This window comes from Aedes aegypti, chromosome 1, assembly GCF_002204515.2.
Source record: "Aedes aegypti strain LVP_AGWG chromosome 1, AaegL5.0 Primary Assembly, whole genome shotgun sequence".
NCBI classification, from domain to species: Eukaryota; Metazoa; Arthropoda; class Insecta; order Diptera; family Culicidae; genus Aedes; species Aedes aegypti.
Window position 1 is genome coordinate 275,194,403 of NC_035107.1, and position 27,002 is coordinate 275,221,404.

General features: G+C 40.5%; 1 protein-coding gene across 5 annotated transcripts in view; it reads left to right on the forward strand.

Annotated features, from left to right (window-relative positions):
* Positions 1-18,608, forward strand: part of LOC5577392 (dynein beta chain, ciliary) — a 90,278-nt gene extending 71,670 nt beyond the window's left edge. For 4 of the 5 annotated variants that reach the window (XM_021837862.1, XM_021837864.1, XM_021837863.1 and 1 more), the window contains 8 exons: positions 10,450-10,782; positions 10,842-11,554; positions 11,618-13,739; positions 13,798-14,523; positions 14,579-15,082; positions 15,144-15,310; positions 15,369-18,320; positions 18,380-18,608. In XM_021837862.1, coding sequence (XP_021693554.1) covers positions 10,450-10,782; positions 10,842-11,554; positions 11,618-13,739; positions 13,798-14,523; positions 14,579-15,082; positions 15,144-15,310; positions 15,369-18,320; positions 18,380-18,479 — 7,617 coding nt within the window. In that variant the 3' untranslated portion in view covers positions 18,480-18,608. Of the gene's footprint in view, positions 1-10,449; positions 10,783-10,841; positions 11,555-11,617; positions 13,740-13,797; positions 14,524-14,578; positions 15,083-15,143; positions 15,311-15,368; positions 18,325-18,379 lie in introns of those variants that run through there. The other variant, XM_021837866.1, reaches the window with a different exon arrangement.
* The last annotated feature ends 8,394 nt before the right edge of the window (positions 18,609-27,002 follow it).

The window sequence follows — 27,002 nt, forward strand, 5'->3', positions numbered from 1 at the left end:
CTGAGCTGCGGAACATAAATGACGATCTATGTCAAATAAATCAGCTGCAATTGGACATGGCCGCCACAACGTCTGCAAGTATGAACCCAAATTTATTTGTGGATATTGTCGACGAGCTGAAAGCATGGTCAGCAAACATATTGTCTACAAAAAGCATTGAACCGTTGACACATGAGGCGTATCCTAGTTTAGAAGTTGAAATGGAAAAGTCCGAAGATACTTCAGGATGGCGTTTATTAGGTGACAAAAAAATATGGAAGGCCGATTGGACTTCATATGATGCGCGCAAAATGCATCGCGAGCGGCAGCAAAAACTGGCTGAAAAGGCCAAGCAAAAACGTAAAAGGCGAAACAGACTGCCACAAAACATACAACAACCCGCAAGGAGTAAATATATGAATAAAAGTCACCCGCGTCCAACCACCGTTAATGGAAGAAACTACAATGAGCCGAGCTACAACAGATGTTCCATCATCCATCAGAGAAATACCAGTAGGAACTGTTACAACCGTAGCAATACTAATGCCGCAGGAGATATTGACTTCAGAACAAATACTCCTCTCCTAGACAGAGAATTACTAGCAGCAGCGAAGGAAAGATTTTCGAGACCACCTCCCACTTCGTATCGTCCAACCATAGCATTCCAGAGAGGAGAAGTGCTGAACCCGTACCCTAGCGACAGACAACCGAATACGCCACACCGAACAAATGCCGCACCAGCACGTTTGAATGGAAGGTGCTCCTGCCAGTGTTTTTGCCAGAATTGACGCACTTCACAGAGGAAGGTAATATTAGTATCTTAACACGCAATGAATGTATTGCTAATAATTTAGGCTATGACGAAGGCTCAAATGACTGCGGCAACCATTCGAGTTGTGATAGAAATTGTATAAATTTAAATGATGAACACTTAAATGAATCTGATAATGCAAGACATGATGTAGACCTTCCAAAAGCTTCCGAGGCTCTTGTTTATTGTCAGAATTTCAATCGTATGAGAGGATCTTCAAAAATCAAGCAAATCCATAAAAACATATTAGCGTCATCTTTTTCGATCATATTAGGCACAGAAACAAGTTGGGACGAATCTATAAAAAGCGAAGAAGTTTTCGGATGTGATTATAACGTTTTTAGAGACGATCGCGATTTTCTTATGTCACAAAGAAAATCAGGAGGAGGGGTCCTCATTGCAGTCTCTTCAAAATTTAATTCTGAAATTATTTGTTCTTCGAAATTCAAAGAGTTTGAACATGTTTGGGTGAAAGTAAATATAGAAAACGAAAAACATGTATTTGCATCAGTGTACTTTCCACCTGATCATGCCAACAAACATGCTTACGACTCCTTTTTCAAAAATGCTGAAGATATCATATCTGGTCTTCCCCCTGAGGTGAAAGTACACATATATGGTGACTTCAACCAACGCAATGCTGACTTCATTCCTGATTTTGAAAATGATGGCATCATGCTTCCAGTGGTCGGGGAAAATGAAACGTTACAATTAATTTTCGACAAAATTGCAATTTTGGGCTTGAACCAAATTAATCATGTAAAAAATCGGCAAAATTGTTACCTTGACTTTCTATTGACAAACATCCAAGAAGATTTCTACGTTACTGAAAGTATTGCACCCTTGTGGAAAAATGAAGCATTTCATACAGCACTGGAATACTCATTATTTATTCACAATAACTGCAGACCCACAGTGTGCGAATATGAGGATATCTATGAATACGATAATGCAAATTATGAAAACATAAAAAATAGAATAAACTTAATTGACTGGCAATCACTGATCAGAGAAGAAAATAATGTCGAAAAAGCTGTTGATATATTTTACAGTTTACTAATGGAAATTATTCGTGAAGAGGTACCTCTGAAAAGGAAAAAACTTTTTGGTAATTCAAAAAATCCCATCTGGTTCAATAGAAATATCAGGAATTTAAAAAATCGAAAGCAAAAGGCTCACAAAATTTATAAAAAACATGGAAGTGATGATAATATGCAGAAATACCTGGACTTATGTGAACAGTTGAACATTGCTATAAATTCTGCACTTGAAGAGTATAATAGAAAAATTGAGAGCGATATAAAGTCATGCCCAAGAAGTTTCTTTAATTATACTAAAACAAAATTAAAATCAAACAATCTACCATCAAAAATGCAACTTGACGATAAAGACGCTAACAACCCGGAAGAAAATTGCCACCTCTTTTCAACGTTTTTCCAAGAAATCTATACGACATTTTCAGAAGAGGATCGGGACCAAAATTATTTTTCATTCTTCCCTGCCCCCTCAAATGACATTAGTGTGCACCAGATAAGTGTACAAGACATCTTATCAGGCTTGAAAGGATTGGATGCCACAAAAAGTGCAGGACCTGATGAAATCCCTCCAGTATTTATGAAGAAACTTGCTGTTGAATTAACATCTCCTTTGTTTTGGCTGTTCAATATGTCACTAAAATCCGGCAAATTTCCTAAAATCTGGAAGAAATCATTCTTAGTACCTATTTACAAATCAGGGAAGAAAACTGATATTCGTAATTATCGTGGAATTGCTATAATTTCCTGTATTCCAAAGCTCTTCGAATCCATTGTTAATAGAAAATTGTTTGGGCAATTAAGGAACAGAATTACAAATGCACAACATGGATTTTTTAAAGGCCGTTCCACTTCTACAAATTTACTAGAATTCACCAATTATACTTTGAATGCTATGGACAATGGTAACTATGTAGAGGCTCTGTATACTGATTTCAGCAAAGCATTTGACCGCATTGATATCTCTATGTTACTCTTCAAGTTAGAAAAAATAGGATTTGATAAACCATCTTTAAACTGGATACAATCATATTTAACAAATCGGCAACAAATAGTGAGATATAATGGTAAAAAATCGAATCCTATCCAAGTTACATCAGGAGTTCCTCAAGGCTCACATCTAGGACCTCTTCTTTTCATATTATATGTAAATGATATTTCCTACATTCTTAAGCATATAAATATTCTTATCTATGCCGACGATATGAAGTTATTCATGGAAATCAAGTATGCTAACGACATTGACATCTATCTGAGTGAAATATCTATTTTTGATGAATGGTGTAGTAAAAGCCTACTTCAGTTAAATGTTAAAAAATGTAATTTAATTACTTTTAGCAGAAAGCGAAACACAGAAGAAACAGCTGTAGTTTTAGGAAATCAAATCGTTGAAAAATGCGATAGGGTCAGAGATTTAGGCGTAATTTTAGACTCAAAACTCACTTTTATCGATCATTACAACACCATTATACATAAAGCAACAAATATGCTCGGTTTTATCAAACGCTTTGGTTCTAACTTTAATGATCCATACACTATTAAAACTTTGTACGTCGCTTACGTGAGGTCTATATTAGAGTATTGTAGTATTGTATGGTCTCCTTTTATGAAGACGCATGAAGAACGTCTTGAATCAGTTCAAAAGCAATTTCTGTTATATGCTCTTCGTAAATTGGGTTGGACATCCTTCCCTCTTCCATCTTATGAATCAAGATGCATGCTCATTGATATTCAGACATTGAAAAAGCGCCGCGAATTCGCTATGGTTTCATTCGTGAACGATATTGTTTCGCATCGTATTGATTCTCCTAACCTATTAAACAGTTTAAATTTTTATACTCCTTCCCGGCAATTGAGGAATCGTAACTTGTTTTTTATTAATCACCGTCGTACTAATTATGCAAAATTTTCTCCTCTAAACCGAATGATGAGTTTATATAATCAACATTGCGAAACAATAGACTTAACAATGTCGCGTAGTAACCTAAGAATATACTTTAACTCTGTAAGATATAGCAGTTTATAGATTTAAGTGTTAACATGTAGTCTACTTTGATTGACGATAATAAATAAATAAATAAATAAATTTTTGTTCAGCCAACCTGAAAATAATAGAGCAAAAAGCCGTTCCATGATTAGGTAATGTTTAGCGATCTTCTATGGTGTTCTAGTACTATAAAATTCTTCACTCACTGGAAATTCTGGCCTTGATAATATCAATAGTGATAAAAACATAAAATATTACCCAATACTTAATAAGTACAATGCAGCTTCAATGTAGTAATAAATGAAATAAAATTAATTTTCTATACTTAACAAGGTTTTGAAGACAATCAATGAGTGAAAGAACTACCTATTCGAAAAGCCACATCAGCTAAGTCTATACATATACAAATGTTGGTCATAGGGTCATGGCGAGCATTCGGTATGTATGTCTATGACTGATTCTTATCTAATAGGGGCACTAGAAGACCACGCGGACAATTTCGAAACAAATTATTTTTATACATCGGTCTTATGCTCCGAAAGGCTCAGCTACGCTGCAAAGTAATTTTATAAGCTATTCATTACTGCTGTTTAATTGGGTCCTAAAATTTTTAATGAAATCTTGTTTTTATTTAATAACACGAAAGAGCATGTTACTCTAACTACTTTAGCATTTTTTCCCGCTCAAATAATGGCTATATCATGTTTAAACTTTAATTTAAAAATTTGGTCCATAAATGAACCTTGACACTTTTGATCATGTTTGACGTTCGCTTAGTCGACGAAAACACCACAGGGGTTTTAGTTCGACCACTGGGGTTGTTCCTATCTGACATTTCGTAAAGGACACGGAAAACAAAATACACCCAAAATTTGAGTTTAAGCCAAAGGATGTGACAAAATCTAAAAAAATGTTTTTTGGGCTTAAACCAACGGAAAACATTAGAAAATTGAGTAAATATGTGTTTTTGGCCAAAACTTAAGCGTTTGGCACTAAAATTGGGACAGGGCTTTAGGACCCTATTGTTTGGTTGGTTGGTTTGACACTATTAACGAGATTTTTAGCCCTGGGCTAGTTCATCTCGGGACCAACGGCTTTACTTCCCTTCCGAAGGAAGTCGTCACTATAACTTTTTACGTCATAAGTGACTATGTCGGGGATGGGATTCGATCCCAGGTCCTCGGCGTGAGAGGCGAGTGTTCTAACCACTACACCAGGTCCGTCCCCCTGTTTAATTGTTTATTATTCTAACAAAACTACATAATTAACTCATTACTAATCACTGTTCCTATATTCTCTTTTTCTCTCCTTCTTATCTGTTGCATGATTATGAGCATCACTGATATAATGCATGAGCATGCACAATAAGAATAATTTCAGGATTGAAAGCAGTACATGGATACCTGGATAGAATAGCTTCGAAAAGGGCGCTCAAAATATAATATTTCTGGTCAGGGAAGTATTTCATCAAGGGTATGTAAAATTTTTCCATTATTAACACCTAGATCACACAAACATATGAACTAATATCAAATATTTTTAAAATATTTTTTATATAAATCAGCATCGTCAATCAGTGTAAAAACAGATAAAGTTTGTAAAGTTATCACCATCGATTAAATTGCGCTCTGTATAGTAATGTTCAATCAGTATCAAAATCTCCTAAAGCGTCGCATTGTGCCATCAGCAGCCCTTAGCATCACTCTCATATTGTTATTATTTTGTTGTTTATAAAATTTCTAGAAAGCGATCAGCATATTCTTTCTTACTTGTACAATGGCCGATCTATTTGGAATTTTAATAAGTCAAATCAAACTTCAAAACTCAAATTAAATTGCTTCCAGCACATTTACATTTTGCAGCATTAATCGCATTACTGTGCCAAGTCTTCTCCATTCCCTATACCCTACCCCAACCCTTCTTATCCTTTCCGATGGTGTTCAAGTGGTCCGCATAGACTATTACGGCCATTACCTATCCCTTACCCCGGCTTTGGACTGACTTGCGCTCTCATTGCCCCACCAAACGCTGCAAAATGAAAATGAAATTTTTTGAGAGAGGAGGAATTTACAGGAGTTCTTTGAAGGTTAACACTGGGAATACCATCAGAGTTTCGTTATGATTTCCACCAGAAAAATCTACCAAAGCTTCACCAAAAGATCTACCAGAAAATACCTCAATGGTTTTACTAAGAATTCCCTTATTAGAATTTTTCAGGGTTATCAAAAATTCCACCCGGAAATGAGTCAAAAAAGCTACAAGTTCACAAGATTTTTTTTTAAGTCGCTTATATTTCCGCGAGACAATCGGCCAGGAATTCCGCGAAGTATTAAACAAGAAATTCTTCCTTTCTCTACTATAGGTACTCCCTTAGGAAGGAATCTACAAAATTCCAAAAGATTATTCTACTGATATTTACTTTATTTAGGTTGAATCTCGGAAGGATTTTCTGGAAAACTTTTGGAAAAAATCAAGAAGCAATTTATTGTGAAGTCCTTGGAAAAATCACTGGAAATATTCTTAACTAGTGGTCCCGGCAAACTTCGTTTTGCCATCAAGTAGGCTGTTGAAAACCGCTATGAATCGTCCCATACAAAATTACAGTTCCGTTCACGCTCGTTTTTCCGACTTTCCCGGTGAATATCCTGGGATTTTTATACACACAAACACGTCGGAACACTTGACGAACAAAACGGAAAAACAATCATTCAAATTGGTTGACCCGTGCGGAAGCCATTTCGTGACATACAAACACCACTCCATTTTTATTTATATAGATATATCTTTGAAAGGACATTTAAAGTAATCTCTGAAGATGCACGGTGCTTACAGGATACTCTAAGGTAATTCCTGGTGGATTCATTAAAAAAAATCCTTCCAGAAATAGTGGAAGGAATTGATGGATAAATTCCTTTAGGAATCCACGGAGATATTTATGGTAGATTCTTGAACTCCTTCTATCTATCTTTTGAAGATTCCCTATCTATTGAAAATTCCATAGAAGAATCCCCTGAGATAAACCTGGGCGAACCACTCCAAAAATTGCAAGTGGAATCTCTTAAGGAATTCTTGGTGAAATCCCGTGTAGAATTTGTTTGTTTTTTTTTGCAGTTTTTCTTGAGGAATCTCCGATGGCTAAATTAAGAGTGCCCTGGCCAAATTAGGTGTATGCGAGTTAAAATTATAAGGAAAATGAATTGTTTTTCTTATGTTTTGAATCAATTTGGGCGAATAAATGAATGTAGCTCTATCATGTGAATGTGATCTACTGAACACAAAAGGTTTCATGCTGATTGGCTGTGTAAAACGATGTATAATCCCCTATGGCTACAATGGCGTATGGCCAAAACCGGTGCTTCTACCCTATTAATTTTTTGGGAGGGATTAATTGAGCAACCTTTTTGAGAATATCTAGAGGAATTCCTGGTGGAATCGCAGGACAAGAATCCTTATACAATATGCTTAGAAATTACTGAAGTTTCGCTGGAGGAATTCCTAAATAAATCTTTGGAGGAATTTTTGGTGGAATGCTTGAAGGAAGCATTAGATGATTAACTGAATCCTTGGGAAGTTTTTGGGTAAGTCCCTGGAGGATTCTGTAGACAAATTATAAGTAAGAATCGCTGAAGAAACTCCTTTTGGAATTTGTGAAGCAACTCCTGGTGAAATTCAAAGAGGAGTCCTAGAAAGCGCTGTAAAAAAGTCCTGGTGAAATCCTTTAAGAAATCTTGAATAACTAGTAGAGTAACCATGGGGTAAGACACTCATTAATATTGGTATAAATATCCATTAATACAGATTAATATATATTATTTTTATGATATCATCGAGATACCTACGATTTTCCTAAAGACATCTGACAGAAGTATCTTGAATTTAAGTCAATGGTGGGGGTTTATAAACAAAAGGCTAGGGATTGTGGATTGTATGTCTTGCCGATCTGACATACCATAGGAGACAAATTGCATCGGAATCGAGTTGCTGAATGGCCCGGAAATCGTAAAAAGATGTGGGGCATTGATGACAATGGAGCTTCACAGAGTGTGATGCATCGTACAGGTGTCAGTCTTCTTCTAGCCAGACTACCAGATGGATGTTGGCATCAAACAGTGTGGTCTATGTTGCATTGGACGGATTTCTCATATATTTTGCTTAGACGATTTGACGATAAACAAAACTTGTTTTTTCATATAAATAATCAATTTGCCTTGGCAACTCCGGCAACAGGCAAACAGCAAAATTCCATGCATACTTGATAATCTTCTCAATATCGATATTAATATCATTAATAAATATTACTATTTTAATACTGGACCTAATGTCCTGCCCCATGAGAGTAACCTTTGTAGGAATCTCTGAAAAAATCCCATCATAAGGTATGCCTAAAGAATATTCCTCGTTGGAATTTCTAGTTGATTCTATGCATGAATTTCTAGAAAATTCTTGGTAGAATCCCATGAAGAATTTTTGGTGGGATCCCTAGCATAACGCATTGCTTCCAGGAAAAACCTCAAAGTAGAATAACTAAAGGATATAACTAAAGATGCTGAATAGTATTTTTGAAGAAACCATTACCATTCCCATTTCGATGACTGTTCAGAATAATCCTCAACAGCGACCCCTCATGATGTGAAAGTTTTGTCGGAATACTTTGTGCGAATTATAACTGGAATTCCTCATCAATATTCATTTCATCCGGTACTAAATTTTGAAAGTTCTGCTCTTCCTCACTACGATTATTGCCCAAATATCGTAGAAATTTTCCTCCTCACAGACACAGAATTCGAAATAATAAAAATCACAAGAATTTTAGTGTTTCTATAACGATCTTTGACAGTCGGGCAAACGGATGCAGCAACATAAATCGTTTTGACTAACCGCCAGTAACGCCTGATGAAACAGGTTCGACAAACTCCTATAGACTACAGTCTTATATTATCGAGGCGAACAGAATATCGCAGTTTTCCTAGTTTAGTCACGACTCTGCCGAATTGCCAATTGTTTGCGGACAGGAAATCGCGAACTCGAACTCTATCGCCGTCGGAAAATACGTGATTGACGGGGTTTGCTGGTCTGCTGTCTGTAATCTTCTGCAGCATGAGATCTAGGCGGGATGTAATCTGTCTTTCGACGTCTAGCTGGGACTTTATGCAATGCAGAGCTTTCAGTTTATGTTTAACCGTCTGGCCGTTCGTCGCAGGATGGTAAGGGGCGCCCATCTTATGGAATATCCCGTTTTGCCTCGGAACGATTCCGCCGTGAATTGTGTTCCATGGACTCTAACAAATACCGAAGGTATTCCGAATCGGTCAGAGATCTCTCGACACATTTTCTCCGTGCTTTCAGCTATGATGGAATTGCAGACTAGGATTTCAGGCCCTTTTTTTGTATGGATCGACCATTATGAAAAAGTAGCTGCCTAGCAAAGACCCAGCACAATCGACATGAACTCTTTGAAAGGCTTCAGTTGCAGGCTCCCATGGATGTGGTAAAACCTTCGCCGGTTCAGGACGAACCGATTGACAGTTAGCACAGTTCGAAATCGTAGTCTCGATGACGTGATCTACCAACTGAATCCTCTTGCTAGCGATTTCGTACGCGTAACTCCGAAATGTGTTGAGTGAAGCTTTCTCATAACCCTTTCTCGGAGTAGACTTGGAACTTACAAACGAATTCCTCGCAATAAACATCCATTTTGAATGGAAAACTCGGATTGCTCGATTCCAAAACAATCCTTTGCGTCGACTGTTTGTCCGTATCGCAAACCCCAGAAGTTCGGCCGGGAGCTCATCCTTCCCAGCAGCCATGTTCTACAGCATTTTGATCGCCTTCTTAACCTCGTCTAGTGATAAAGGCTCCACAACTCGAAGCAGTGGTTAAAAGGCTCTTCACACTAGAAAAAAAAATGAATGTTGAAACACATATGAGCAGACGTAATTCATAGAACAATTTTCTTCAAAATCTATCTCCTAGTTAACATACTGTGCCATCTGCCATTTATGCTCCCATACTCATGCTGGGCCCATAACCTAGTGGTTTGGTAATAAATTACACTTGTCATTCGTTTTGTTTCTGTGTTTCAAAGACACTTGAAGTTTATTATTTGTCTGAAGCAAATCATTCATATCTTTTAAATTTGAACGCAATTGTAGGTCATCGAACATCTCTGCTTCGTATACATCTCGAAAAGCAAAACCCGTCCAACTCGTCCTTCTACGACATTGTAGTTCTAAAACATCCATTTCAATGGCTTTTTACGACCATGCATGCAATCACTTCCTTAGGCGAATCCATCCACCCAAAATTGCTAGTCAGTTCGTCCTCCAATCGGTTTGAGGGGCCATTTGCCACATGGCATCAGAGAACCACCATCACCGTTGCATTGATTCTCCATCATGGGGTCGATTGTCTATTTTTTGTTCCTTCCTTTGCAAGCCCATTTACACGTTCGACCCATTGCACATCCCCCACACCACATGGATTAGACCACACACTGTTGTTAGTAGCTATTGTGCGCGCTTGCGTTCACATATCCTCCCGCTCTCTATGTCTGTTCTTTGTGACCCCGTCCAAATTACGACACCGCACTGAGCAGAGATCGAAAGCCGAAAGTTGTAATCAAATTTGCATACAAATAGGGCAAGAAGGAGAAATTCAATTTTATGGGCGAAATCATCTCACTCATCCCGACGGTGGGCATCTTCATCACGATGAACCCGGGTTACGCGGGCCGTACCGAGCTGCCGGAGAACCTGAAGGCCCTGTTCCGGCCGTGTGCCATGGTGGTACCGGATTTTGAACTGATTTGCGAAATCATGCTGGTGGCGGAGGGCTTCCAAGAGGCGCGACTTTTGGCGCGGAAGTTCATCACGTTGTACACGCTGTGCAAGGAGCTGCTATCCAAGCAGGACCACTACGATTGGGGTCTGAGGGCGATTAAGTCGGTGCTGGTGGTGGCCGGTTCGCTGAAGGTATGATGCGGTTCGTGGGAGTGTTATGAGTTCGAGTTTTAATACTCTTTCGATTACAGAGAGGCGACCGAGAACGACCGGAGGATCAGGTGTTGATGCGAGCTTTGCGTGACTTCAACATTCCGAAGATTGTGACGGATGACGTGCCGGTTTTCATGGGACTGATTGGAGATCTGTTTCCGGCATTGGATGTACCCAGGAAGCGTTCTCCGGATTTCGAACGGCTGATTCGCAAATCTGCTATGGAATTGAAGTTGCAACCGGAGGATAGTTTCATTCTGAAGGTGGTTCAGTTGGAAGAACTGTTTGCCGTACGTCACTCGGTATTCATCGTAGGGTTTGCGGGTACTGGCAAGAGTCAAGTCTGGAAGACCTTGTTCAAAACTTACCAGAACCAGAAGCGCAAGCCGCACTTCAATGACTTGGATCCAAAAGCTGTCACCAACGATGAATTGTTCGGAATAATCAATCCAGCTACCAGGGAATGGAAGGATGGATTGTTTTCAGTTATCATGCGTGACCAGGCAAACATGGGTGGAACTGGACCCAAGTGGATCGTGCTGGATGGCGATATCGACCCTATGTGGATCGAAAGTTTGAACACCGTCATGGATGACAACAAGGTTTTGACTTTGGCCAGTAATGAGCGTATTGCATTGACTAAGGAGATGCGTTTGCTGTTCGAGATTTCTAATTTGAGAACAGCCACTCCGGCTACGGTGTCCAGAGCTGGTATTTTGTACATCAATCCCCAGGATCTCGGATGGAATCCGTAAGTGGCGATAATCATCATTATCTAAAACATAAAACTAAAACAGTTATTCTGCCATTCCAGATTCGTCGCATCGTGGATTGACTCCCGAGAAACCCAAGCCGAGAAGTGTATCCTGTCTGTCCTATTCGATAAATACATTCCACCGTTGATCGAGGCGCAGAAACGCTTCAAGAAGATCACTCCAATATCCGAAATCGCAATGATACAGATGACCTGCCATCTACTGGACTGCTTGCTTACTCCACAAAACATTCCACCTGACAGCCCCAAAGAGTGGTACGAAATCTACTACGTGTTTGCCGTCATTTGGGGTTTCGGATCCTCTCTCTACCAAGATCAGCTGGTGGATTGGCGTAACGAGTTCCACAAGTGGTGGGTCAACGAATTCAAAGTCATCCGATTCCCGCCCGGTGGAACAATCTTCAACTACTACATCGATCCGGAAACGAAGAAGTTCAATCCGTGGACTGACCTGGTTCCAAGCTTCGAACTAGACACCGACATCCCACTCCAGTCGATCCTCGTCCCGACCGCTGAAACCACCCGACTACGTTGGTTCATGGACATCCTGATCGAAGCGAACCATCCCGTTATGCTGATTGGTGGAGCTGGATCCGGCAAGAGTGTCATAACTACGGACAAACTCGTCAACCTGTCCTACAAATACGCAGTCACGAACGTCCCCTTTAACTTTTACACCACATCTGAGATGCTTCAGCGTGTCCTTGAGAAGCCATTGGAGAAAAAGGCAGGTCGCAACTTCGGCCCACCCGGCAACAAAACCATGATCTACTTCGTTGATGACATGAACATGCCTGAAGTAGACACGTACGGAACCGTTCAACCGCACACCTTGATCCGACAGTTCATGGACTACCGGCACTGGTACGATCGCACCAAGCTAACTCTCAAAGAAATCCACAACTGTCAGTTCGTGTCCTGCATGAATCCCACAGCCGGATCCTTCACCATCGATCCGCGTCTGCAGCGACACTTCTGCGTATTTGCCGTGAGCTTCCCGTCGGGAGATCCTCTTTATCACATCTACTACTCGATTCTATCACAGCACCTCGCCAATCCCCTAAACAAATTCTCCCTACCAACCCAGAAGATATGTGCCGCGTTGGTGTCCTGTGCCTTAAGCCTGCACCTTCGGATGGGACAGATCTTCCTCCCGACGGCCATCAAGTTCCATTACGTATTCAACCTGCGTGATCTGGCCAACATCTTCCAGGGAATGTTGTTCGCCAATGGAGACACTTGTCCTGAACCCAACTACTTGATACGACTGTGGGTTCACGAAGCAACCCGAGTGTACAGCGATAAACTGGTCGACGAACGGGACATTGACACCTTCCGGAAGATTCGGTCCGAAGTGGTGAAGAAATCGTTTGAAGAGTTTGACGAGAACAAGGTGTTTTCCAATCCAATCATCTATTGTCACTTTGCGGATGGTTTGGTAGATCCCAAGTACATGCCCGTGGCCAGTTGGGAAAGCTTGAACAAGACTTTGGAGGAAGCGCAGAGCAATTATAATGATATGATCGGAGCCATGAATTTGGTGCTGTTTGAGGATGCAATGAGCCACGTCTGCCGAATTAATCGGATCTTGGAAGGACCGAGAGGAAACGCTCTATTGATTGGAGTTGGAGGTTCAGGGAAACAATCTCTATCGCGATTGGCTGCGTTCATTTCCGGACTGGAAGTTTCACAAATTCAACTGAGGAAAGGTTATGGCATTCCGGATCTGAAGGCGGACTTGGCTGTATTGTATATGAAGGCCGGAGTGAAGAATGTACCGTGTATGTTCCTGATGACGGATGCGCAGGTCGCAGAGGAGTCTTTCTTGGTGTTGATCAACGATCTTCTTGCATCCGGAGAAATTCCAGAACTGTTCCCTGAAGACGAAATTGACAACATTGTGAACGCTTTACGGAACGAGGTCAAGCAGTTGGGCATATTGGACACAAAGGAGAACTGTTGGAAGTACTTCATCGAGAAGGTGCGGAAGTCGTTGAAGATTGTGCTGTGCTTCTCACCGGTCGGATCTACGCTAAGAGTTCGCGCAAGAAAGTTCCCTGCGTTGGTCAACTGCACTGCGATCAATTGGTTCCACGAATGGCCCAAGACGGCACTTGAGTCAGTGTCCAATAGATTCCTCGCCGAGGTGGACGTTATGCCGGTAAGCTCGAAATTCATAGGTCCATATTATTCTGTATTCATACACAATTTTCTTTCAGCGTGATTTAGTCGAGCCGGTTGCCGTATTCATGGCATACGTGCACGGAACTGTGAACGAGATGTCACAAATATATTTGCAGAACGAACGGCGATACAACTACACAACTCCAAAGTCCTTCCTAGAATTGATTGCCCTGTATTCCAAATTCGTCAAAGAGAAACACACCGAGCTGAACGATCGGGTCCATCGACTCGAAAGCGGCATCCTGAAACTGGCAGAATGCGCAGAACAGGTCGACTCCCTGCAGGTTCAACTAGCCGAACAGGAAGTGGTTTTGAAAAAGAAGAATCAGGCTGCCGATATACTCATTAAGGACGTCGGTGCTAAGAATGAGACTGTACAGAAAGAAAAGAACTTCGCAGCAGAAGAGGAGAAAAAGGTCCGAGTAATTCAGGAGGATGTCGGAGCTAAGAAAAAGATTTGCGAGGAAGACTTGAGAAAGGCCGAACCTGCTCTGATGGCTGCCCAGCAAGCTCTGGACACGCTGGATAAGAACAATCTCACTGAATTGAAGTCTTTCGGATCTCCTCCTGAGCAGGTCGTCAAAGTTTGCGCTGCTGTACTGGTTTTATTCTCGCCAAGAGGTAAAATTCCCAAAGACCGCAGTTGGAAATCGTGCAAAATGATGATGAACAAGGTCGATGTATTCTTGAACGATCTTCTGTATTACGATAAGGAGCACATTCAACCGGATGTGATTAAAGCGTTGCAGGAATACCTCAAGGTAGGTTTTGATCTCTTATGAAGGGTTCTAACTTTAGACGCATTTCCTTTCACAGGACCCGGAGTTCGATCCGGAGAAGATCAGGGCCAAGTCGGCTGCCGCAGCCGGACTGTGTGCCTGGGTCATCAACATCCACAAGTTCTATCAGGTGTATCTGGTGGTGGAGCCTAAGCAGCGGGCGCTGGACGAAGCGGAAGCCGAGCTGAAGGCCGCCCAAGATAAACTGATCGATTTGACGGCGCGAATCAACGAACTGGAGGACCAGCTCGGTGTGATTCAAGCCGACTTCAACGATGCCCTGGCCGAGAAGCAAAAGTGCCAGGACGAGGCGGACAAGACTGCCTTTACGATCGACCTGGCGCACCGTCTGGTGAATGGACTGGCGTCGGAGAATGTGCGTTGGCGGGAATCGATAGCTCAGCTGAAGGGTCAAACGGTGACCCTGCCCGGTGACGTGCTATTGATTGCTTGCTTTATCAGCTACGTCGGTTGTTTCACCAGGCGGTACCGGGTCGAGCTGCAGGAGAAGATGTGGATACCGACCTTCCGGCTATCGAAGGTATTTGAGGAGTACAAGATGTTTTGGAGGACTGAGTAATCATCAAGTCTATACTTTACAGCCAGCGATTCCGTTCACTGAAGGTGTCGACCCACTCAATCTGATTGTCGACGATGCTGTGATTGCCTCATGGAACAATGAAGGTCTTCCGTCAGATCGTATGTCCTCGGAAAACGCTGCTATTCTAACCTATTCATCGCGATGGCCGTTGATGATTGATCCGCAATTGTAAGTTATTGCAAATCGGTTTTGAGCCATTACGTAACACATTCAAATTATTTCACAGGCAAGGTATCAAGTGGATAAAGCAGAAGTACGGGAATGATCTAACCGTCCTCCGTCTTACCGCCAGAGGCTACCTGGACGTGATCGAACGCTGCGTCGTCAACGGAAGCGTCCTGCTGATAGAGAACATCGGTGAAACCGTAGATGCCGTACTCGATCCTCTTCTAGGTCGAATGCTAGTCAAGAAGGGCCGCTGCCTGCGAATGGGCGAGAAAGAGATCGACTACAACCCGAAATTCCAGTTAATCCTACAAACCAAACTCGCAAATCCACACTACAAACCCGAAATGCAAGCGCAGACTACGCTGATCAACTTCACCGTGACACGCGACGGCTTGGAGGAGCAGCTATTGGCAGAAGTCGTCAAGGCCGAGCGTCCCGATCTGGAACAGCAAAAGGCAGACCTCACCATGCAGCAGAACACCTTCAAAATCACCCTCAAAATGCTAGAAGATGACTTGCTGAGTCGCCTGTCCTCTGCAGGAGAAAACGTCCTCGAGGACGCCAGCTTGGTCATAAACCTGGAAAAGACCAAAAAGACAGCAGCCGAAGTCGAAGTTAAAGTACGCGAAGGCAAAAAGACTTCCGAAATGATCGACGTTGCTCGCGAGAGTTATCGTCCGGCAGCAGAACGCGCGTCGATCCTGTACTTCATCCTCAACGATCTGTACAAGATCAATCCGATATATCAGTTCTCGTTGAAGGCATTCACGACCGTGTTCAAGGATGCCATTGCGGGTACTCCGCCGGCTGAGAAGCTCAAAGATCGGGTGTTCAATCTGATCGATTCGATCACGTTTGCTGTGCACATGTACACGAGTCGCGGTTTGTTCGAGAAGGACAAACTAATTTTCATGGCCCAGATGGCGATTCAGATCTTGTTGGTTGCAAAAGAGATAGACCCAGCGGAATTGGATTTCCTGTTGAGGTTCCCGTATACACCGAATTTGACCTCACCGTTCGAATTTCTGACCAATGCTGGTTGGGGTGGCATCAAGGCACTGTCCAACATGGACGAATTCAGATCGTTGGATAAGGATATTGAGGGTTCGGCAAAGAGGTGGAGGAAATTGATTGAGTCCGAGTGTCCAGAGAGGGAGAAAATGCCGGGAGAGTGGAAGAATAAGAACGCCTTGCAGAGGTTATGCATCATGCGCTGCTTGAGACCGGATCGAATGACTTACGCCGTACGGGCATTCGTCGAAGAGAAACTTGGTGCGAAATACGTTGAGGCTCGCATGGTAGAGTTCGACAAGTCATTCAGAGAAACTAGTTCGTCTACACCGGTGTTCTTCATCCTTTCGCCTGGCGTAGATCCGTTGCAGGACGTTGAAAAACTTGGCAAAAAGATGCGCTTCTCAACGGACCACGGCAATTTCTACAACGTTTCGCTTGGCCAAGGTCAAGAAGTTGTCGCCGAGAAGGCCATAGATGACGCCTCTCGAGAAGGACATTGGGTTATTCTACAGAACATCCATCTGGTTGCTAAGTGGCTCCCCACGTTGGAGAAAAAGATGGAAGCTACTCAGGAAGATTCGAACGAGAATTATCGTCTCTTCATCAGTGCCGAACCTGCGCCTTCTCCAGAATACCACATTATTCCGCAGGGAATATTGGAATCCGCTATCAAGATCACCAATGAACCCCCTACTGGAATGTTGGCCAACATCCACAAAGCGCTGGACAACTTTAACCAAGAAACCCTGGAGATGTGTGGCAAGGAAGCCGAATTTAAGGCAATCCTGTTTTCGCTCTGTTACTTCCATGCTGTAGTGGCCGAGCGGAGAAAGTTCGGCCCTCAGGGATGGAATCGTGTCTATCCGTTCAACGTCGGAGATCTCACCATCAGCGTTTACGTGCTCTACAACTACCTGGAAGCGAACAATCGTGTCCCGTGGGAAGATCTTCGATATCTCTTCGGCGAAATTATGTACGGCGGTCACATCACCGACGATTGGGACAGACGTCTCTGCCGGACATATTTGGAGGAACTCATGCAACCCGAATTGGTTGATGGAGATCTTAATTTGTGCACCGGATTCCCAGCTCCTCCAAATCTCGACTACGCAGGATATCACAACTACATTGATGACAACCTACCCGTCGAATCCCCATACCTCTACGGACTTCATCCCAATGCAGAAATCGGATTCCTGACCACACTTTCGGAGCAACTGTTCAAAACCATCTTCGAGTTGCAACCCAGAGATTCAGGGGCTGCCAGTGGATCGACCGTAAGTCGTGAAGATGTGGTCAAAACCATCATTGAAGACTTCAGCGATAAACTACCGGAAGAGTTCAACATGGCTGATCTGATGGCTCGCGTCGAGGACCGAACACCGTTTGTGATTGTCGCTTTCCAGGAGTGCGAACGAATGAACATTCTAGTGCGGGAGATGAAGCGATCCCTGCGAGAACTAATGCTCGGTCTTAAAGGAGAACTTACTATCACATCCGACATGGAAAACTTGGAAGCATCGTTATTTTTCGACGCCGTACCGGAAAATTGGACCAAGCGGGCTTACCCGTCCATGTTTGGACTACAATCGTGGTTTGCCGATTTGACCATTCGTATCAAGGAATTGGAATCTTGGTCCAACGACTTCAATCTACCATCGTCGGTATGGCTGGCCGGGTTCTTCAATCCGCAGAGTTTCCTGACGGCGATTATGCAACAGACGGCTCGCAAGAACGAGTGGCCGCTGGATAAGATGTGCCTTAGTTGTGATGTTACCAAGAAGTTTAAGGAGGACATTAGTGCACCTCCTCGCGAGGGAGCCTATGTTAATGGACTGTACATGGAAGGGGCCCGGTGGGACCTAAATATCGGATCGATTGCCAGTTCCCAGTTGAAGGAACTGTTCCCGCAAATGCCGGTCATATTCATCAAGGCCATTACGCAGGACAAACAGGAGACGAAGAATATTTACGAGTGTCCCGTTTACAAAACTCGGTAAGAATGAGGGGGGTGTGTGTTTGAAAAATGCAACTAATGTTATTAATCTTTAACAGAGATCGAGGACCTACTTACGTTTGGACGTTCAACTTGAAGTCCAAGGAAAATCCGGCTAAATGGACGTTAGGAGGTGTTTGTTTGCTGCTTCAAGTCTAATTTGGTATGAAGATATGGTTTTTTGATTACACTTGTGATAGATTAGAGCTGTGTGTTTTGCTGTGACGAACTGAAAAAAATATATCTTATTAATTAAAGAATAACATTACTATGCAGTTTACATTGAAACAAATTTGTTCTTCATTATTGAGAAACAACTAATCACTGCAACAGTTGTGTCATGTCTGGTGCGACCACTTGTGGGTTATTGTACACTCTGAACTCATACCAAAACACAATATGTTGAATTTAACACGGTACGAATTTTATCTCAAGTCTTCTCAAAGCTTTTATCTGCGAAAGCTCGCTTATACACTTCCATTGGATGTTGGACATTAAATGAATTTGTCATATGATGGAGTTACATTGGAATTAACACAAATTATTGGATTAATGTCATCAGTAACTGAACTGTTTCATTAATAATATCAATTAAATAAGTGTTAAAATTTTAAATACAGCATTCCGAAGAAAAAGTATAAACATGCATAAAAGGTATAAAAGTTAATCATAAAATATTTAATTGCTCTGAAGAACCACATTTTAACGTCTACCGAAAGCGCTACACTCTAAAAGATTTTCAACTAGAGTTGGAGTTAGTACTACAAATCGTTTTTTTTTTATTTTGACTCATTACTTATTAAAGGTAGATTGTCCAGAAATTAAAAACAAAAAATGAGATAGAATATTAAAACTTTACTGATTTCTGAGTAGGTAGGTATAAAGCTAACTTCGAACAATATGTGAGAATAAAATCGATTGAATAAACATTAAATTTCTACCCCTGAGCAAAACATTTTCAGAGTGCAATGTGCACGAATTCATACGCAAATGTAACGCATGGTTCATATCATCGACTGTAGCTTTTTCGTGTGGCACCTGTTGTGAAGGTAAATGTGAAGGGGCGATAGTCGCATTTGCATGGCAAGGCTACAAGAAATAACGGGTGCACACAAGCACTTCAATAAATTTCCACTTACAGTGTGCGTTATTCAAACTGATTGACTAGAACAGGGCTGCTTCACCATGCCCGCGTCTTCATTGTGTGCGGCTCTCAAACAGCGCAGTTCCCACCTAACTGGACCCCGACCTTTAGAAGGGCGAGCGGGCGCGTAAGTGCGGAAACGTCAAACCCTTTGTTATCGCCGTTGGCGGGCAAAAAAATGCAGTGATTCGGTTTCGTGCAAATGAAAATTGTTTACATATTAGTAAAACCATGTGCTTTCATCAGGGTAGCTAGTTTGTTTGATTCATTGATTCATAAAAAAAAGTAGCTTGTAAAAGTATTCCTACTACTAGAAACAGGCATGTTCATCTATAATTATTTGTGCCAGTGATGCAGTCAAGTGCTAATCTGCATTTGGATAAAAACCCCTCCGTAAGTTGTTCATGAAAATGTACACGTGAAGAACTTCGGGTAGGGTGTTTTATGTATTTTGGACAGTGCGTTACGTGTATATAATTTGGCCACTTCCATTGGATTTTGCCGTAAATGGCCAAATTATATATGCGTAACGGTCTGTCCAAATAACTTTGATCACCCTAGCAAATAAAAAAGAAGTGGAGGCAAAAGTTCGAGTGGGGCAAGAGTAGGGTTACCAGACGTACTCTTTTTAGAGTACAAGTACTCATTTTTGCTTTAAAAATTGGTGTACTATTCTTTTTTGCTAAACGGGCTCAAGTGTACTCTTTTTCAGTTATTACTGACGATAATCGTCAAATCAAACAACCTGTTCAAGAAACCTTTTTCCCAGGATAATACAGATAATTCACCTATTTTTGACAAAAACTGGCACACAAACAACCTACTAACTATTTTCAATTAAGAAAAAAAGGCAGTCAAAATTCAAAATCGCTTTGTTTCGAACAATTTAATATTATCGAAGCAACATTTTTTTTATTAAACACTTTTTATAGAAGCCTTGTTTTGGCGATGTTATTTTTTATGAGCAAAGTTGTGGCAATGAAAAGGTTTCAGTTTGAAGTGTAGTATGGGAATCATAAAATAAACTATTAAATCAATCAAGTTTCTAAGTTTCATAATGTTTTAAAATGTCCTTAATAAAATTTAAATCGAAGACAATGCTTGAGGTTTTTTTTAGATCCACGTTTCACTCTTCTCAGTTCTTCTGGTTCCTTCACAAACTCAAATTGTTCTACATTTTCTTAAGAATTTTTTCAACAATCCTCATTTGAACGACAATATTATTTAAAAAAATCGAACGACTTTCGGCATTGTAAATATAGTTAAAAAAAACAAATGATTGAAAAAAAATCGATTCACTTAGAGTCAGTCAATGTTCAATTTAGTAAGAAAGTATAGCATGAGAAAAATAAGAGTTAAATTTTTTAAAATATTTGATGAAAAGTCAAGAAAAGTGTCTCCCTGAAAAACAATAGCATGTTTGTCGACTCAGATTTGGTTCACTTTCGTTCGTTGACGGCTCTGTCAGGACGGTGTGTTTCATGCTGGCGAACCGGTTCTGCTTTCCGTTGCCGTTCCGCTATCATTGCGTTTGGGCCTTTAATCACAGCCACTTTTCCTACATTTCAATTAAAATTAAGTTTTTTAGAGAGACACTATTCTTAACTTTTCATCAAATATTTTACGAAATTTAACTCTTATTTTTCTCATGCTATACTTTCTTACTATATTGAATATTGACTCTAAAGGCCCAAACGCAATGATAGCGGAACGGCAACGGAAAGCGGAACCGGTTCGCCAGCATGGACTACAACAAGCTTGTCGACTCAGTGTTAGTTCAATTTCATTCGTTGTCAGCTCAGTCGAGATGGTGTGGTTCATCCTGGCGAACCGGTACCGCATTCCGTTGCCGTTCCGCTATCATTGCGTTTGGGCCTTAAGACTTAGAGTCTAAGTGAACCGATTTTGTCAATCATTTGTTTTTTTAACTATATTTACAATGCCGAAAGTCGTTCGATTTTTTTAAAAATAATATTGTCGTTCAAATGAGGTTTGTTGAAAAAATTCTTAAGTAAATGTTGAACAATTTGAGTTTGTGAACGAACCAGAAGAACTGAGAAGTTGAGTTTTTTTGCAAGAAAATGTCGAAATTATTAATTAGTGGTGCATTTAAATTTTGGAAGTGGCCAAATTATAAACGCGTAACGCTTTGTTCAAAATACATAAAACACTCTAGTGCCTATGTACGAAAAATCGCTAAAAGGTAACCCGAAAATATTTGTATGGCGAAATGTATCTAACAAGGGGCCAGATAGCCGTGGCGGTAAACGCGCAGCTATTCAGCAAGACCAAGCTGAGGGTCGTGGGTTCAAATCCCACCGGTCGAGGATCTTTTCGGGTTGGAAATTTTCTCAACTTCCCAGGGCATAGAGTATCTTCGTACCTGCCACATGATATACACATGCAAAAATGGTCATTGGCAAAGTAAGCTCTCAGTTAACAACTGTGGAAGTGCTCATAAGAACACTAAGCTGAGAAGCAGGCTCTGTCCCAGTGGGGACGTAACGCCAGAAAGAAGAAGATCTAACAAATTATTTCACAAAATTGGTAACTATTTTCGAAAAAATATTTGATACCGGTTGTGCGTGATGATGATGGATATCACGCCTACCAAATATTTTTTTCGATTCACAAGTTATTCGAGGTTAGATGCCTTTCCCCATACAAAATAAAATGAGAAACCTTCTGCTGATCAACTGTGAACAAGAGCAAAGCAGGTAATCCATTGCATGGCGCAAACAATGCAAGTCCTTGACTTACTGGACAAGTTTGCTGAAGGCGTCATCTTTTTACGTACTCAGGAATCCTTGAATCACTTGAAGACATCTATGGTAGTAGTAGGATTTTTGGAAAAACAATTCTCCTGATTCCAGTAATTCATTTTGGACTTCTTGTGTATTTTTAATAGAAATTCCTTCAAGTATTCTATCAATAATTTTACCAGAAATTTTACCAGTATTTTTCCTGAAATTTTTAGAGGATATTTTCGTTACATGTTTTCAATTTATCGCAACCACCGCAACCATAAATATTTCAAAAAATGCGCTAGACAATGGGTTACATGCATGCCCTGATTCGCTACTCGCCACACCGTAACGCACATGCGCTAGTGTCTATGCACGAAAAATCGCTAAAAGGTAACGCGAAAAATATTTGTATGGCGAAAAGCATCTAATGAATTATTTCTCAAAGTTGGGAACTATTTTCGAAAAAATATTTGGTACCGGTTGTGCGTGATGATGATGGCTATCACGCCTACCAAATATTTTTTTCGATTAAATCTTCTATTAACAAGATATTTGAAGTTAGATGCCTTTCCCCATACAAAATAAAACGAGAAAACTCCTGCTGATCAACTGTGGGCAAGAGCAAAGCAGGCAATCTATTGACTGGATCTTCGTCTGGATTTTATTAAAAAAAAAATGGAGTTTTGGGGCCCAGATAGCCGTAGCGGTAAACGCGCAGCTATTCAGCATGCTGAGGGTCGTGGGTTCGAATCCCACTGGTCGAGGATCTTTTCGTAAAGGAAATTTTCTCGATTCCCAGGGCATAGAGTATCATCGTACCTGCCACACGATATACACATGCAAAAATGGTCAATCGGCAAAGAAAGCTCTCAGTTAATAACTGTGGAAGTGCTCATAACAACACTAATCTGAGAAGCAGGCTTTGTCCCAGTTGGGACGTAACGCCAGAAAGAAGAAGGAGTTTTGCTAAACATATTACCAGAAATTATTTCAGGGCCGCTCTACATGTTAAACTTTCCACTTTCCAACTTACCTATCTATATCAAAGAGGAATCAATTTATCACAATCGAGAGATAAAGGAAGTTTTGTTTTTTTTAGTTGCGATGAAAATCAAGTTAAAATTCTAGAGTATTTCGTTTATATAAAACCATTTTGATAGAAATTCCTTCAAGATAATTTGTACAGTAATCCCTGCAGCGATTTTCACTGGGATTCAACAAGGGATTCCATCAGAGATTCCTCCACAATTTCTTCCTAATATTCCACCAGGATAAACTTTATAGCGCAACCACCTTACTTAGATTGGTTCCGATAGAGCTCCATGAATTCATCCACAAATTCTACCAGAAGTTCCTCCATACAAGAGTTTCTCTTACGCAAGACGGTTCCTAAGGAATTCCTGTAGGCATGCTTTCAGTAATTCGTCCAGTAAAATCTTTGTTGGAATTACTGAAGATTTCGCATGATATTCTTTAGAAATTCTTCATGATGTTCTTCAGAAATTCTTCAAGAGACTCCTCCAAGGATTCTTCTAGGGAAACTTCTATAGATATTCTTGCCGAGATGTCCCCAAGAATTTCTTCAAGAACTCCTTCCAGGAATAATCCAAATATTCCTCCAAAAATTCCTCTATGGATTCGGATACTTTCAAGGATTACCCAAAGTACTGCTCTCGAAATTCCTTCAGGAATTACTCCGGAGAGTTCTCCTGGATTATAACTGGATTTTTTTTAGGAATTCCACCACAGAAATTCCACTACGGTCAGACAACAAAATAAAAGTGACTGTAGTGATCAAAATAGTGACTAAAAGGCGATTTTACATCTACAACTATCATTCACGGAGAAAAAAGAATTGTCCAGTCAATCATAATTGCTGGTAGATCAATCATATTTGACATTGGATTTCAGTCAACCATACATTAAAATTGATTCAACAATATCTATGCTAGGTTTAACTATTTGGTATGATTGGTTCAACTACACAAAATAATTGAATCAACCATAGATATGATTGACTCAATATTAATATAAAATAATGACAATGGTATTATTGTTGATGTTGTGTTGTCAAAACCGGCACGAATCTTCTTTATCGACATTGTAAAAATGCGACAAAACATAATTAAAAATGGGAGCAGGATTTCAAACCACTATCTTGAGAGTGAGAGCGCATTAACTTACATCTACTCCAACATCACTTGTTGGTAAACAGTGGTTTTTCGCGGTACAGCTCATAACGTTTCAAGGTAAAAATGTGCGGAAAGCTAATTCAACAATAATATAATTGAAATAATCAGGTGATGGAAGACAGAAACAAAAGCAAAAGCGATTGGGCAAACCATACTGTCAGTTTAGAAGCACCGAAAATATGTTTGTAACAATTGTATCCAGGCATGTTAGAGCAACTATCGGAAAAGTTATGTCAATCATGCAAACATTTTCTACGTGTTCTCAAAAAAAATATTAGTATACAACATTCAAAAAATGCTTTTGGAAAAATACATACGAAGTAAAAATAACTCTTTACCTTTCAAATGCGGCTTATAGAGTTTCAATTGGACGTGTAATCACAGAGATATGGACAGAACACTTTTGTATGTTTTTGAGGGGGTGAACCCAAACTTTTGCACGGAAGTGTATAATGCTATTGATCAATTATTATTGTACAACAATGTTCGAACATTTATTATAGAAACGTGTAAAAACGTGTCTTTACAAAAGTATAGAAGTAACTCATAAGAGTCGTCAAAAAATATTAAGGTTCAATCAATGGAAAAATGCATAACCCATTTATTGTAATTTCTAATAAGAGTTCTGAAATAATTTTAAATTTTAGGTTGTTATTCCTAACCGTCTATAGCTTATCTTCCAGTGAAGTTGAGATGAGGTTCTTTCAGAAGGCAGATTTAGGATTCTTTCTATGACAGCAGCTTACTGCATAAAGTTTACTTGTAATTTATTCATCAGACCTGTCAGATATTGGTCCTGGTTTTCGATAAAATTTATTCAAATATCTTGACTAGAAAATTCAACCCGAGCTTGTTATGTTTTGCCAGAATCTTTTCCAAAACTTTTCTCAGCCATTTTGTTACATTTTCCGTCGGAAATGTATACGAAATATTCACCTGAATTATTCCAGAAAGTTAGCCATTAGTATCTTTAGTTTTTGGCACTTTGATTTCCTAAATCACAATATTTTAGTCCATATAATAACAAATAACCGTTTCTTGTTGTTTGATTTTGAAATGCTGACCCAGACTAAAATTCAAATCATGAAAAAAGTTACTTTAGTGACTTTTTGTTGCAAATAGTTACGTTTTAATGACCAGGTCGAAAAAGTGACTCACTACCAGCCCTGCTCTACGGATCCTACTACAAATTACTTTACGAATTCATCAAAGAATTCCCCAAGAACTTCCTCTTGGGATTATCCCAGAGAAACTTCCAGGGAAATCGCTACAAGAATTACTGCAAGAAACTTTCTCGCTGTCACTATCAACGCCTAAAATTTACTGATTTGTACAGGTCGACGATACAATTCGGATCAATCTATATCCAACATCATGCTTCTACTCCATCACAAGTGCATTGATGGCGATAGACTATGGATATCACTGATGGGTTAAGTTTAGCCGTAAAATAAGCATATAAAATGGCAATTTATCAGTACGATATTTTTGACAGTGTTGCAGATAGAATGAAACTATTTGTTGGTCACTGAAAAGCATTAATAGCATGGATAATTACCACGTGATCACTCATTCCGCAATGGTTATGATCTAGAGTGCGATGTCGCATCACTCCTGTTGGTTGTCAAATCAAAGTGATATTGATAGCTCGCAAGTGATAGTGATAGTTTTAGACCATCGGCCATCAACTGATATGATTGATATTAGGCTCTGTAAGTTTTCATTGAGGAAGCCAGGAAGATATTATTGCAGGAGTCTCTGGAGGGATACCGGGGAAATACCTGAAAAAAATCCTTTGAACAATTTTTGGGAGGATCCTATGTAGATTTTTCTGAATTATTCTGGAGAAATCCATGAACAAATTTCTATGGAAATTTGTGGAGTAATCACTGGCGACAATACTCCTAGAAAGATCCCCGATAAATGGGGCCCAGATAGCCGTAGCGGTAAACGCGCAGCTATTCAGCAAGACCTAGCTGAGGGTGGTGGGTTCGAATCCCACCGGTCGAGGATCTTTTCGGGTTGGAAATTTTCTCGACTTCCCAGGGCATAGAGTATTTTCGTACCTGCCACACGATATACGCATGCAAAAATGGTCATTGGCACAGTAAGCACTCAGTTAATAACTGTGGAAGTGCTCATAAGAACACTAAGCTGAGAAGCAGGCTCTGTCCCAGTGGGGACGTAATGCCAGAAAGAAGAAGAAGATCCCCGATAAATGCCTGTGACACGGCATACCTTGTTATTATGTAGGCTATTCCCACGTGTAAACAACGATTTTCAATCAAAACATGTGTCGTCATTCCTATCGTCTAGCATGGGGCTTAAAGGATAGTAAAAGAGAGCAGGCCTTGCTTTCTTTTGCACTCGTTAGAGTTTGCGATAGGAATGACGTCACTAGCAAATGTCACTTTTCGGAATATAATATCTTGTTTCTTTTTATCGTGGCCTGGGAAATATTTTAAATTCATATCTGAAAATAAAGAAGAATTAGTTGAGGGAAATCGGTTGTTAATAATATACTTTGATAACAGCAACAGCAGGAGTGACATTTTGACGATCAATAACTAAATCAAACATTGCTTGCTACGACCATCAG